The 14797-nt window shown below is 40.9% G+C and overlaps 1 protein-coding gene across 2 annotated transcripts in view; it reads left to right on the forward strand.

Moving 5' to 3' along the window:
* The window catches only part of PCDH10 (protocadherin 10), a 47765-nt gene that overhangs the window by 23570 nt on the left and 9398 nt on the right, over nucleotides 1-14797 (forward strand). The window contains exon 5 of one of the 2 annotated variants that reach the window (XM_084860266.1): nucleotides 1888-6038. The exons of the other annotated variant lie outside the window; for it this stretch is intronic. Within the exon in view, the coding sequence (XP_084716392.1) occupies nucleotides 1888-1970 (83 nt within the window). The 3' untranslated portion in view covers nucleotides 1971-6038. Of the gene's footprint in view, nucleotides 1-1887; nucleotides 6039-14797 lie in introns of those variants that run through there. 2 annotated transcript variants of the gene reach the window in all.

A 14797-nucleotide genomic window follows, 5' to 3' on the forward strand; every position in this document is an offset into this window, starting at 1 on the left:
CATCTACCTGAGCTTTTTTAGAACCTGTATACTCAGATCAACCCCCTACTGACCTCAATAGACTATTATGCTGCTCAAACTAAACCACATTACTTAAGTTTTATAACTGAGACCTTTGATTTGGTCATGGAAAATGGCATGTACAGAAAATAGAACATGTACTGAAACTCTTAGAAAGACTAATTAATCACACAAACATCTGGCTATTACCAAGGCATAGAAGGGATATTTGTATCCACTTGTGCCTGTACTAAAGAGATTACCTACAGAATTACTCATGCTTAGCCCACTTGCATGCTTTTGTTTTGTTTTTTGAACCATTAAGGCTGAAATTCTATGCCCACTTGTCTGAACTCAACAGGGCTTACTTCAGAATAGACATGTACAGTATTGTGCTGTAAGGCTGCAATCTTATGTATGCACCTAGGAGTAAGCCCCATTGAATTCAGTGAGGCTTACTTCTAAGTAGACATATCTAGGATTATACTGTAATATTAAAAACACCTGTTTAAATCACAATCTATTTTTTAAAAGTAGAAAGACTAAATTGATACAATGCAAGGCAAGTTATGTCCTTCATTTTTATGGGAGGTAATGTGGTCTTGTAAAAGTCACTTGATTCAACAGTTACAAGGTATTGATAGGGTTTTCCCTCTCATATGTTTTTCTCTTCTTCATAGTCATGCGGATCTGTGCTAGTAGTTACTTGTTCTTAAATGGGAAAAAGCCAGTGTTTCGTGCAATGACAAACAAGGAAAAATGGGTATGTCAGAAGGACAGATACAGAAACTGTACTGAAACAACATAAAACTTCAGTTTTTGAATGACGTTACTAAAATTAATCTACCAAAACAGCATTGCTACCCAGCCTCAAAAAGGGAACATCTCTAACTATTGGGAGAAACAATGGAGAAATTGCAAACCGCTTACGATCTGAACACAGTATTAATCAATATTTAGTCTGACAGTATTCTGAACTCCGCTTTAATTTTTTTTAAAAAAAACAAATCAAAGAAAACATGAAGGATATAGTCCTACCTTTCTATTTTTAGCCATGTGATTTTCAAAACAGCTATTTCGTACAGTAATTGCCTGAGTTTCTTTGTGTGATAAAGATACTAGAGGGAGGTTGGCAGTATGCCTCAATAATATATAATAAGGGACACAGATTATTCAATGCCATTGATTTGCATTTGCATAGTACCTTTCATCCAGAATGACTATAGACCTCTTTACAAAAACAAGAATAGGTAATGTTGGCTCATTACTGAAAGGCAGTCACTTCTATAGAGAAATGTTGCACAGCTAACAGCCCAGGGCAACACTTGGTTTCATAGAGAAACTGAAAATTAGCAGCTTGGCTTCACCTAGATAGGCTTATAAGAATGTTTTAGTATGTTACAGAATGTTATGGCCCAGTTTGTAGGAATTTTAGGTTTATCTTATTGAAAGTCAGCCTTGTTGTTTTAGGATATTACTAAAATGAGGCTGTCATAACAACACCATTTACTAAAAATCAAGCAGCAGAGCTTTTCAACAAATATACGGAGTAGTTGTTAGTAATTTGTGGGAATTCTGTATCACTTAACAGGGTAGACAGCAAGGAATGTTTACACATTAGCACTATTGATTGCTTCCATGACCACCCCTGAGCACCATCTATCATTGCCATTTCTGCTGGGGGCACCACCTTGTGGGGGATGAAATTTGTTCCATTCTCAAAGAGGTATATAGTAAAGCTTCCAATTCCTCTTTCATTTCTGGATCGGTACATCGGAGAGAGAATCCAAATGTTTCTTGTTAATCTGTCTCTCAACAATATTTTTCTTGGCACTCTATTTTAATTTGCTCATATTTTTGCTTCTACTCCAACGCTACTATCCTAAGGTTCCTGGTTCCAAAACATCCATCTTGACTTAAGAAGACTTCCTTTCAAGTACCTTTGGTCTGCAGAAGAAGGAACCATATGAAGAGCAAAAAATTAAATTAGGTCTCTGAGAAGCCCTGGTCTCCTTGCATATCAGCTACTAAGCATGCATAGAAATACAGGATTGCCTTGGGAAAAGCAATCGATAAACACTACTATGAAAGTTTTCTGAAGTGTATTCATAGACATTTGTAGCTCCCACAATGACTCGGTTGGCCTAAATCTGAAACTGTCCTTCCCTACTTTTCTGATCTTTAAAGCTGGGTTTCTTTTGGATGTATTAAAAAAAGATAGTTCCACAAACTGAATTAGGCAAGGACTTTAGCTCAGTGGTGATGGACAGATTTTCATGCTGAAAGTCCCAAGTTCAGTCCATGGCATCTCCAGTTTAAAAAGTTCAGGTAGTGGGTGATGCAAAAGACCTCTGGAAAGCTGGCAACCAGAATAGACTATACCAGGCTAGATGGTCAAATAGTTTGACCTGGTATAAAACTGCTTCCTACAATCTTTTGGTAATTACCAAACAAAAATGCTCATGCCAATTCTGGTGGTGGTGGTAGTTGTTATTATTATATAATGGTATGCTACTATATGATAATCATATAGAAGTTCTATGCTACTTCTTTGTGGGGTGGGGGTGAGGGGAACCATCCCCAAGGATATTTGAAGCAAAAGGAATGAAAGGTTTTTTTCAGAGGGTATGAATGCAAACCAAAACACTTCTCAGTGGGGTTAAAAGGACAAATGGAAATAACATTCATTTTACCATGACTTTTTAAATTTATGAACCTGTAGGCAAAATGGAAAGGGTGTATGCAGTGTCAAAACTCAAAAGGAAAAAATGAAACTTATCCATCTAGTTACGCAACTCTAGTAAGAACCAAAATAATTAAATACTGCATTATGTAATGAAGAACATAAATAAGACAGGACTAATGTTTTCAATACTACTTTATAATGAAGTTGTTAGATTTTACATGCATTACATTTAACATCCATCTACCATGCACTTACTACTTTGCGGTTTGCTTACAAGCCCCATTAAAGCCTCATCCATACTACTACCATATATAGATCAGTGTAATGAGTGTGTTGTGCTGAAACTGCCTGACTGAATTATGTTTCATATTTCCCTACCATGATTCCCAAATGATTCCCACTGTGGGTACCTTTAAGGCCATTCCCACAGTCCAAATGTATGCTTTATACTGCCCTACCCACCCAACAGGCATGTGCCTTGTCAAATGCAAGCATTTCCCATGATTGGAAATAAACATTTGCCTTTCCATTTGAAAAGAAAATGATCAAGATGACTTACAGTTCCTATGAGGAAAAGTTGAAAATGCTGAGTGGAGGTAGAGTGGGGTGCAGGGGAGGGACATGATAACATTCTTCAAATACTTGGAGGTTTGCCACATTGTTTTCTGCTGCCTCCAAGGGCAGGACTAACTCCATTAGGCTTAACTTAACAGGAGGCTAGATTGTGGTTCAACATTAGGAGAAACTTCTTTACCAGTAAGGGCAGTTTGACAATAGAATCAAATACCCATGGGGTTGTAGGCCTTCCTTCGCTGGAAGTCTTGGGTGGCCATGTGTTGGGAATGCTTTCTAGCTCTCCCCTAGAGAGCTGGTCCCCCTCCAACTCTAATTCTGTGATTTCACAACAGCAACAACAAACAGGAGCATATCACCTGTACATGAGGTACTAAGACAGATAAACACTGAAAGACTGGGTACTGTGGATAAAGACAAGACACACCAGCATAACTTCACTCCAGGGAATCAGTCAAATACTTGGCTCAGAAGGCTGAAAGCCTGCCAGAAAAGGAAATCTAAAGAGGGTAGATTACAAGGTCAACAGAGAAGAGCTAAAGCAAGCCTCCCTAGGTAAGGACCTCCAAAGCCTAGGCCTCTGTCCCATGCCCCTGCCCGTCATGCCTTCACTACTGGGCATGACACAGAGAAGAGCTTCTCCAGTAGATCTTAATAAGTGGGCCTGTTCATGTAGGAAGAGATGGTCCTTTAGGTATCCTGGTCCTAAGCTTTAAAGGTAATACCCAATACTTCAAATTGTGCCGGGAAGTAGACCGGAAGGCAGCACATCTGTGGCAATAGGGAAAGTGTATGCTTCCAAAAGTTCAGTCAACAGGTTTTCAAAGTGTGCATTGCAGTAATCTAATATTGAGGTAACTCAAGCATGTGTTTCCATGGCCAGATCTGACTTTTTAAGAACAATTGCACCTTTCTTCTCATTCATTTAGGTATCTCTCCCATCCTCCCCCAACCCAGCAGACAGAATATTGCAAGGCAGGAAGAGACCTCGTGCAGGAGTGGCATCTCCCTCAGGAGACCACTGTGTCCATTGTGCATGCTTCTGGCTCCAACAAGTTTTCTGGATGACAGAGAATAGAGAGTGCTCCCTGGCTGGAGGCCTCCATGAACACTGTAAAGGAAAAATCAGTGTGTCCACATTGTTAGCCAGCACCAGGATTTAAAAGGAGGAGGAGGCAGGACCACATAGCTCCTGCATAGGCCTCTGTTTTCCTAGAATGAACCATGACAAGACGTGGGTTATTTAACTCACAATGAGGCTGTGGCACCTGCAGGGTGCATGCAGCCACAATTTTAAAGGTGCAAACTCAGCTCGGGGGTTGTCATCTTGTGCAAACCCGGCAAGCATGGGTTATGCAAGGGTTGTTTAACTCATGGTCTGTTTCAGCAGCAGTTGGGTATGCAACCTGGAGCCCATGGGTGCCACAGCTTGTTGTGGGTTAAATAACCCTTGGCTAGCCATGGCATGTTGTCCAAACTCGGTCTCTGAATTAAAGGTACATTCTACATAAACTGTCATAAAGGACAAGCTATTCAGTATTCTGTAAGCAAGGTTATCCTTCCCCAAAGTGAGTTAATCTGCAGACCCATTCCTAGGCTATTATTCTAAGCCCTTGCATTCCACTGAAATAATTAGAAATGGTTTCCCAGTAATCTCTGCTGAGTTTGGCAGTGTATGCTTAAAATTAAAATTGAAGTGCATTTTGTAGAAAGAGGGGCTGATTCAAACATTTTAATGAAGGCTAATCAAGCTCCCCATCTACCTGTCTCAACTCCCTTTGGTGATGGCTTAAGATTCTCTTTGTATCTGTTGCTGTCAGACTCAGATTGACCTGTACTCCTATCAAAGGGAGAGCCCATTGCCCTCACTCACCTATCCTTGGCAGCAGTATCTAGCTGCTATGGATGACAGTACCTTGTCAAATGGCATCTATTCCTTGTTGTGTCTAGTGACAACAGCTGTTCCCTGAGTAGTTGTGAAGATGAGTTTGTTCAGAGCAGAGGGCCTGTCACTGAATAGAGCGAAGCCCAAAACATCTAGGAGGTGCTGCTGAAGCTGGAAGGGCACTGGAATTCTTACCAGGAATGCATAGCAAGGCAAGGGTAGAATGAACTTTGCAAGAGGTATCTCCAGTTGTTGTCTATCCTAACCAATACAGAAGAAAGCCAACAGCATTCTTTTTCGAGGCTGGTACAATTGGAGAGGGCTTGATAATGCATGTTCCCTCATGTGTCCATAAGTTTCCATAAGTTGCATTTGAAGCAGGGGAAATTTATTGCAAGAAAATATCTCCAAGTATACAGTTTAATGAAGTAAATATTCTTCTTTGATAGGAAAATAGGTTGCATTGAATAAAGTAGTGTAAAGAACATATTGGGCCCAGTCTTCATGGGAAAAAGGTGTATGATTTGTAAGAATAAAACACACACACACAAAAAAACCCCTGCATTTGCCAGCGCATACAGAGGCACATATGAAACAGTAGTGTAAGTAACCACATACATCTGGTGTTGGATTGTGAATATATGAAATCTGACTCCAGAGTAGAAGCCTTAGGTCACTTCCCCTTCAGGCTTGGAAGGAACTGTGTTCCCAAGTAACACGCCAATACCAGAAATAGGGTTTAATGACGATTACAGAGTAAAACAAGACATTTGGGTGAAATAAAATGAAAATTCAAATCCACAGTGATAATAGCTTCTTAAGAGAGATAATAGGATACAAGTAAAACAATACTTGAGACTTAACAAAAAATAAGTATGTTATTACAAAATCTACAAAAAAAAAAGTTAAAGAAGAATATTTAAAATTGGGGGGGGGGGCGTCCTTGCAGGGGCCAGGCAAAAAGTAAAGAAAAGAAAAAATGTGTCAGGCTCGTTGTATAAATCTTCTTGCACATAGAGGGGGAAGTTTTATTCTTATTCTCTGTTAGCAGTGGGTCCATTTTTTAAATAACCAAATCAGTAACATCAACATTCTGAACAATTTGCCATCATTTCAGCCTGACAGGTTTCCCAAATGAACAAATATTTGTTCTGTCTTTAACCTGGATATCACCTGTGATGAGGCTTCAACTAATGTACGTACTATCTCTTGACACATTTTCTACAGTTGTCCATTTTGTAATAACTGTGGCTGTCTCAAAAGCAAAACATAAGATGACAGTGCAACTGCAGGTCAAACACAGAAACATTAGTGGGCTACAGTTTGCACATTAACAGGTGCATCTTAAGCATCAAAGATATTTGACCCATCATTTCTTAATTTAGTACAGAATTTGTTAGCATAGCTTGGAGAGACCACACAGAAAATGGCTGAAGAATACCAGATATTGAAGTTTTCGTTTCGTCATCACTACTGACTTTTCTCCTCATTTCTGGTTTACAAGAAAAAAGAATTTCATTTATGTAAGCTGCTTTTTAATAAATAAATAAATAATAAAAGCCAACCTACTTGTTTATTTTTGTGGTAGCCTGCCCTTTAACAAACACTTAGAACTGTAGGGTCCTTTTTGCCATCCTTAAACTGAGGTAGCAATAAATACATGGTTTGCCTAGTTCAAAATGAAAGTCGTGTCAGTACCCTTTTGCAGTTAAATAAAACAAGAGCTTAAAAATATAGCTTGCAGTAACAAAGCAAGCTAATTGTTGTTATGATGGCCTCATGTCAGTGATGAAGAGGATAACAAGTGGCCTATTTCAGGCATAATATGACTCATCAGTGACTTAGACATTGCAGTGAAGAGTATGCTAATCACATACTTAAACAATACAAGCTTGGAAAGGACTGCAATTCTTTTGCAGAATGCAATTAAGTACTCTATAATCTTGATAAATTGGAAGGATGGGCTGAAATTTGATAGGATAGCACTTCAAAACAAGGTATAATTGCTTTGCCTTTGAATGCAAAATAAAACACCGAAGTGGATAAAGAAGTGTAAAAAAAAAAAAAAAAGCCCAGCTAAGGAAAATGAAATCTAATGGAAAGAAGTCATAGGAATTGCTGGCTAGGTTATGATAACACAGTATCAGGTGATCTGCGCTAAAATAAATAGTAGCAAGTGGACTGAAAACGTCTTTGTGATATTGCAGTTACAAGGACAACATGTGAACTCATTCATTCTATAAATTTACATTGTTAAAGTAATAGCCCATCTTCAGATTAGGAAAAGCATGTGGTCCAGCTTCCTGGATCTGTAGCACTTTCAAACAGGGATGGCACGGGTGCCTGATCCAGTCCGGGAATCCGGCGGACTTGCTCCTGCTCGCCGAGACCCTGACCCTGCTTGCCTCCTGCCCACGCTTGGTGAATGGCCTGAACTCACCCCAGCAGCCTTGTCGAGCTTTGCGGTCATCATTTTCAGATAAATAAAATGGTGATCGCAAAAGCACAAATTTGCGCACATGCAGAAATGCACATTTTTGTGAATGCGCATATTTGCGTATGCATGACAATGCGTATTTTACAAGAAATGCACATTTTTGTACACACACTGTGTGCCTTCGCAAAAATCCACATTTCACACATGAGAATATGCACATTTGCAAAAATGCGCATTTTTGCGATCGTCATCTTATTTTTTTTAGAAATGGCGACCACGGAGCTCAATGAGGCCACTGGGGTGATTGTGGGCTGCTTGCCACGAGTGGGAGGGGCTTGAGCTCAGTCCAGGGGCCAGCGAGCGGGGGTGGGGGCTGGGCAGGAGTCCGAAGAACCCGGATGGGGGTGAGTTCGCACATCCCTTCTTTCAAAGCAGTGGAAGATTGCATGTTTCAATGTTTCCCTCACATGCAAAAGAGAAAAGGAAGTACAGACTGTAGAAAACTTGGGATACTAGGGAGAAGGATGTACTACAGCCTTCTTGACATGCTAGCTTTTTGTACGCAGGGTTTTTAAATACTCATTCAAATGTCCAACCACCTACATTCTAAAATGGTACAGTTCTAGGAGGACTACACGACATGCTTTCCCCTAAATCTGCCTTTAGGTTTTGTTTTTCAACACATTCACCATAGGTTTGAATGTTTGATTATTTTAGATACTGCTTTTAAAGTTGATGGTGGAATATGTTAGCAGACCATTCAAGTTGTCCACATGGCCAAAGGCCCAGTTTACACTGGTTGAATTGCCTTGTTCATGAAGCAGCATACTGCTGTACAGTGCCCGATGTTACTTGCGGTGAGTGGCTGCAGCTCAACAGCCCAGGGACACTCCATCTATGGGTTGTATCTCTTTTCTTTTGAACCTTGGCCTCTGGCTTGTCTCTCACTTGACAAGCCAGAGATAACCAAACAATTAACCACAGGTTATTTCTCTGGCTTACTGGGAGAGAGACAAGTCAGAGGTCCAGGTCCAGGTGCAATGAGAAACAACCCAGGGGCAGAGTGTCCCTGGGTCATTGAGTCATTTTCTGCAGGGAGCAATCAAGTAGTGTGAACTAGCTTAGGATAGGGCATTCTCACTTCCTTAGCCCTGTAGCCCAGGTGTGCCTGAAAACCTGATCCTGGGTGTCTGGAATGACGATTAGATGTGACCCAGGGGAGGAGGTTGGAGTGATGCAGCTGCAGAGAAGGCATCAGGAAAAATCTGAGCCCCCTTTGGCACAAGCATAACTACTGAACTGGATGTAAGCCAGTATCCCAGGCTAGAAATAAATACCTTTCTTATAACTGATATAGATGAAACAAAATCCTTCTTTCCACATATGTATGACTGGTGGGGAACCTCTTTCACCTTGAGGGTCAAATTCAATTTCAAAGAAGCTCTTGGGTGCCACATTCCAGGGGCAGGCGGATCCAAAGGCAGAGGGGGTGGGGCCAAAAATACAACAAATACCCGCATATTGTATCTTAAGGACGTAATCCTGTGCATGTTTAGAAAGAAAAAAAGGCCTACAACGCCCAGCATGCCCCAGCCAGCCATGCTGGGAGTTGTAGGCCTTTTTTCTGTCTAAACAAGCACAGGATTGCTCCCCAAAGCTCCTACTACCAGTAACTAAGCCATAGGAGAGGCATTTCAACCTTTTAGAATGGGGTGAGAACTGCACAAGATCCAGGAAACCACGGAACAATTGGTGGTTGGGGGAAAGGGTGTGGGGCCAGGGCAAGGAGTAAGGACATCTGGAGAAACCTGGAGGGCTTGACTGGGACCCGAGGAAGGCTATTCACTTTAAATCAAGTTGCTCAGGGAGCATACGCCTTATTTTAATGCATGAGTATGCACCTGGAAGCCCTGGGGGAGCTCAAATTTGCTTTAAAACAGCGTGCATGCTCCCTGCACACCTTGTACTAAAGTGAAAAAGCTTTCTTGCAGTCATAGCAAAATACAGTGGCAATGCAGTAGCAGTAACTTGGGGCAGTGGGCAAAAAAGGCCATGGGTCACATGTTACCAGCCCCTGCTTTAGGGGGTGTGGGGAGGCTGCATAGCACTCACAGTTCACCCTTCCAGCACCTCACTGCTGCCTCCTCCCCCAGTATCTGCCATCAGAGGTGGCTGACTCACTCTGCCTAGTGGTAATGCCAGCCCTGTACCAACATGTGCTTAAAGAGCTGACCGCATCTTAATCCCAGCCATTTAAAATAGAGCACTGAATAATCAGCATTTGAAAGCATAGGATAGCTGGTGAAAGACAGTCAACATTATAGGCTACATTCCAATACTTTTGTACAATGATATATCAGTGTACAATAATTGCCAACAAACTATTGGTTTGTGCAGTATGGAATGTGAGGCATGTTCAGGATATATATTCTTAAAAATGTTCTGTACGTTTAACTTTTCCTGTCTTCAAAGTCGTAGGGTGCAATCCTATGGCCGCAAGTCAGTGACTGGACAGCCATAGTATTGGTCGGTTTCTGGGAACCAACCTCGGACCCCGCGCTCCAAGGTCAGTTCCTGGAGAATCACCTCCCCTCCCCTGTCACCTTATAGGTGGCGGGGATCGTCCTCGGGCTCTGAACTAATAAGAGCAGCATGGAGCTGGGGAAAAGGGGGCATTCCCAGGAATGGGGAGTGCATAAGTGCTGGTACGATGCTTCCTGGGTGTCGTTTGGCCTCTCTACCCTGCAATCTGATGTCCTGTGGCTAGACAGCCAAAATCAGCCATCTAGCCGCAAACGCAGGGTAGCCGAAGTGTGGAGGAGAGGATCCCCGCCATGCATTGGATAGGTGGTCCCCTCAGAGTTTGGAGGCAGCCACCTCTCCACATAGGATTGGTCCCTTAGAGTGACAAACATTTAGTAACAAGTTGAAGGACCTTTCTTCCCATTATTGGCTACAAACATGCTTGAAGGAATCTAAACATTTTGTTACTTTTGGAAGATGAGCAGGATAGCCCTCATCATTTTTTGATGAATATTAAAATACTGAATTAGATACTAAAAATTAAATGCTTGCTTAGCTGTCTAGAATGCTCCTGAAGGCAATCAGTGGTAGTTACACCTTATAAATTAAATGCACATGAACCACACAGTCCCATGAATGTTTACAGAGCAGTGCATCTCACTGTGTTCAGTAGGGCATACTCTTAGGTAAATATGTATAGGATTATAGCCCAAGAATGTGAATATATTTGGATGGGTACTATGTTACCCTCCAGAAAGACAGTAAATTATTTCCCACTTATCATACACAGGGCTTTTCAAAATGGAGTTGATTATGTTGTCTGGCACATAACCATATTCCATGCTGAAAATTGATGAAGTTGTGGGTATGTCTCTGTCTGTCTGTGTGTGTGCATGTGCAGAATTTGGTTCATAAACCTTTTAAGCCTATTCACTTGATTGTTGGTCCAGTATCCACAAATATGCTCTGACAGAAAAACAGACCTATTTGCATTTAGATGAGCTATCTGTCCCCTTCTGCTGGTGAAAGTAACAGCATCAGTGTCGAAGTCATTCTGAAAGCTCTGAATGGTTAGTGCTACATCCATCAGTGCCATTTCTGTCCCTGGTTGTCTCAGAGTCAATGTCACCAACATGGATTTGAGTTGATTTGCACTTGAGTTGATTTGCACACATGCATGTACATGTAGCAACATGAAAGGCTGAGTACACATGGCTGTTGTATTCCTGCTGTGAGCAAGTTAGCTCTTAGATTTGCTTATTCATCTTTTGACCTCGAATTATGGACAGAACTGGTTGAGACAATGAAAGGAGATTCAATTATCTTTTGGATTTATTTATTTATTTATTTATTTAGATAAAAGCATGGATATTTGTCATAAAGGGGGAGAACAGAGCAATTACTACATTCATTATTTTATTCACAGCCTGGAGACCTGGTGCTCAAAGCTCTCATTTGATTCTCCACTGCTTTTAAATAATTGCACATGTCAGGGTGAGCTTTGTCATCTTATTTTAGAGACTTGTATGTGAATGTTGAATATTGCAGAATTCGCAAAGAACAAACACAACCTTATTAGTGTTTAAACACTGGGTCAAATTTAGACTAGGTTTGAAGGCTTTGTGGGAGGAAGCCTTCTGTTTCTCTAATCTTGAAAGTTAGTTTCGCAAAAGTTAAGGAAGAGTTGCAGCCATTAGATGTGAGCAAACTGACTTCTTATTCTCCACTACACTGGAAGCTGTGCTCCCACAATGATGTGGTAACAGACAGAGACTTCTGGATTTTTTTTTCCTCTTGCATTGAAGTGTTCAGAATCTGATTTAATACATTTGTCTTATATTTAGTAATTAGAACAAAAGCATCATGTTAATGTTACATGTCATATACATTTCAGTATATAAAAATTAGGTAAAAATGCAGAATGGCAGCCAGTTAAAAAACACATTAAGATTAAAATACAGATTGAAACCCAGAGCAACAAAGCTGCTTGAAATTATTCTTACTGGAATTCTTGTATATATTTTTAAGATCTAGAAACTCAAAGGAACATACACCTCTCTTCAACTTTAAATGGGGGGCAGTGAAGGCACAGGAAATAATTAACATAATTTTAGAAGTGCATGTGTGTGTATGCAGTCCCTAGGGATAGTTAACCTGAAAATAATTACAACTTTAAAACTGCCTAATTCGACTTGTATTCATTCATTGTGTTACTAATTAGCTTCATGCAATGGTGCATTTTTAGAAACAAAAGGGTTTTTTTTTTCCAGTTTCCATGTCTGGCACATAACCAGCCCAATCCTAGGCCCATCACCCCATTTGGAAAGACTCTAAAACTGAGGTCCCCAACATGGTGCCCATGCATACCTTTGTGCCCTCAGACACCTCCTGTGGTGCCCACCAAGCTCCCTGCCCCTCCTAGGTTTTTGTTGTTGTTTTTTAGGTTTAATTCGTAAAAAAAACCAAAAAAACCTGCGATCCTAGCAAGCTGCAGTGTGAAGTGCTGCCCTCAATCTCCATCTCTTATTTTTAAAAATGCTGTTGAGCCCCATGCAAGGCCCAGAGGTATTCTGGGACAACAAAAATGTCAGGTGGCTGCAGCCCAACCCTTTGTTTTTTGTGGTTACCCAGAAAAAAAAGGTAAGCTGGGGGTAACAGGAAGCATCCTGGGTGGCTAGAGGGATTGGCAGGGAGAAGGGTATGTGTGTGTCCAAGCATCACCAATTTGCCTTCTGTGAAATAGATATTTTGTTGTGCTTTGTGGGTCGAAATATGTGGTTGGGCATTTGGGTCTCAGATCCCACATCTGCCTCGTACTCTTTTTCTTGGCCAAGTTAGTTGTCTCTGAGATTCATTAGTTTACCTCATGTGAAATTAGTGTTGGAGTATAAATGGATGAGATGTGAGAACACTGAGCTCAAAGAGGTGTGTGTGTGTGGTGTGATTGTCCTCTTCCCTCTCTCTAAATTTTTAAGTTCCTTTGTGCTAACAAAACTGGGGACCATAAGTTCTTCCTCAAGATCTTTACTTTCCTCCTGAAGAGGCTCCATTCCCCACAGCATTTCCCTTTAGATTTCTGGACGGGACTGGGAAAGTTTCTTGCCATCCCCAAATTTTTATCTGACAGCATCACTTCCTTTGCACAAGTCCCTTTCTCAGCACTTATTTGTACATTCAGCTGAAAGATGGTTCCAGTTCAAGTGTAGATTGGCCATGGGGCTTTTTCCTGTTGTTTGCAAAATCCCCGTGCTTCCCATACTCTGAAACAATTTCAAAAGTCCTTTCCCCTGGATTCACAATTGAATATGGTTCTCCCTGGCCTGAGCTTAAGTCCCTAAGAACTCATCCTTGTAAAAAGGACTGTCACTTCTCCTTTTACCTTCATACATGCTCAGCATTTTTTTTTTAGATGGGCTCCTTTAGGATTAAATAAACATTGTTTGAAGCTGTCTGCCTCTGCTGCTTGTTGGCTGGGTGCTCCACATGAGTGCCAGTCATGTGCTTGGGGAGATGGTTGCCATCTTCCTTTCAGCTGGCATCAGGCAAGAACCCCTGAAGGATGACAGAAATCTACCGTTACAGCAGTGTCTGATCTGAACAAGACTAAATATTGAATTATATGAACTTTCTTGACTTACAGAAGCTGAATGTGGCACTAGCCCTAGCTGAGATGTGGACTATCTGAAAACTGTGAGAAGGCAGGGAAGAATCATGTATCTTTCCTCTGCTGAATTACTCACATGAGGTCAACCACAAACTGGCCATTTGCCATAGTTAGAGCTCCATTTTTTGTCAATATGGGTATCTATCAAATCCCTGTAGCTGATTTTTCTGTAAGTGTAAATGTTTTGTTTATGTATGAATCATTACATTTTTGGGCAACATACTGTGAAATATATATGCAAGGCTTTGAATCGCAGAACCTTGCTTATTATCCTGGGCTTGTTAACTGACATTAAGCCAGAGTTCCCCGGTTCAGATGTAATCAGGAATTCTGGCTTAATGCAAAGTATGATACCTGCACAAAAGAAAAAGGAGGGAGGGGAGAGGCAAGGGAGGAATGTGTGGCCAAGGCACTTGTCTATGGCTTCATAAACCATTGTAGAATTTACAGTGTAGATGAACATCCAAATACGACAACACTGTTGAAAGAAGTGTGCATTGGAATGGAGCCTTAATTAGGTATATCACTATATACTAGCAGTTAAATAAAAATGTGGGGTCCTGTCCCCCTGCCCAAATCTATTTGTGATGGTTTTCAATAGTGTCTTTCTATCCTATATTAAGGGCATTGTTTTATATACCTGGCTACATATCACTTACTGATACAACATGTTCATATGTATATAACATATACATGTTGTTGTTGGGGGCATATTGTTTTTTAATGTGTTTTTGTTAGCCACTTTATGTGCCTTTGTTGGAGGAGAAAAACAGGATTGAAATTTTAGAAATAAATAAACATCCAAAATAACGTACAGTGTTGTACTTCTGGTTCTTACTTCTTTCTTATTATGTTCTGTCTGTTTGGTGTAGTTTTTCAAATCCTTTGATTAGCCGTTTGGACAGATGCAGCTTTTGATATCGTAGCGTAGTTCATGCCTTAAAAAAAAAAAATCTGTGTTATCCTTCAAAGAAATGTGCTAAAGTGAAAAAGCCTGCATATTTTAAATCCCCACCCTGCCACGTCCGG

The sequence above is a fragment of the Heloderma suspectum genome, chromosome 5 (genome assembly GCF_057233095.1).
Source record: "Heloderma suspectum isolate Gila_16-S chromosome 5, 16-S_ref, whole genome shotgun sequence".
NCBI classification, from domain to species: Eukaryota; Metazoa; Chordata; class Lepidosauria; order Squamata; family Helodermatidae; genus Heloderma; species Heloderma suspectum.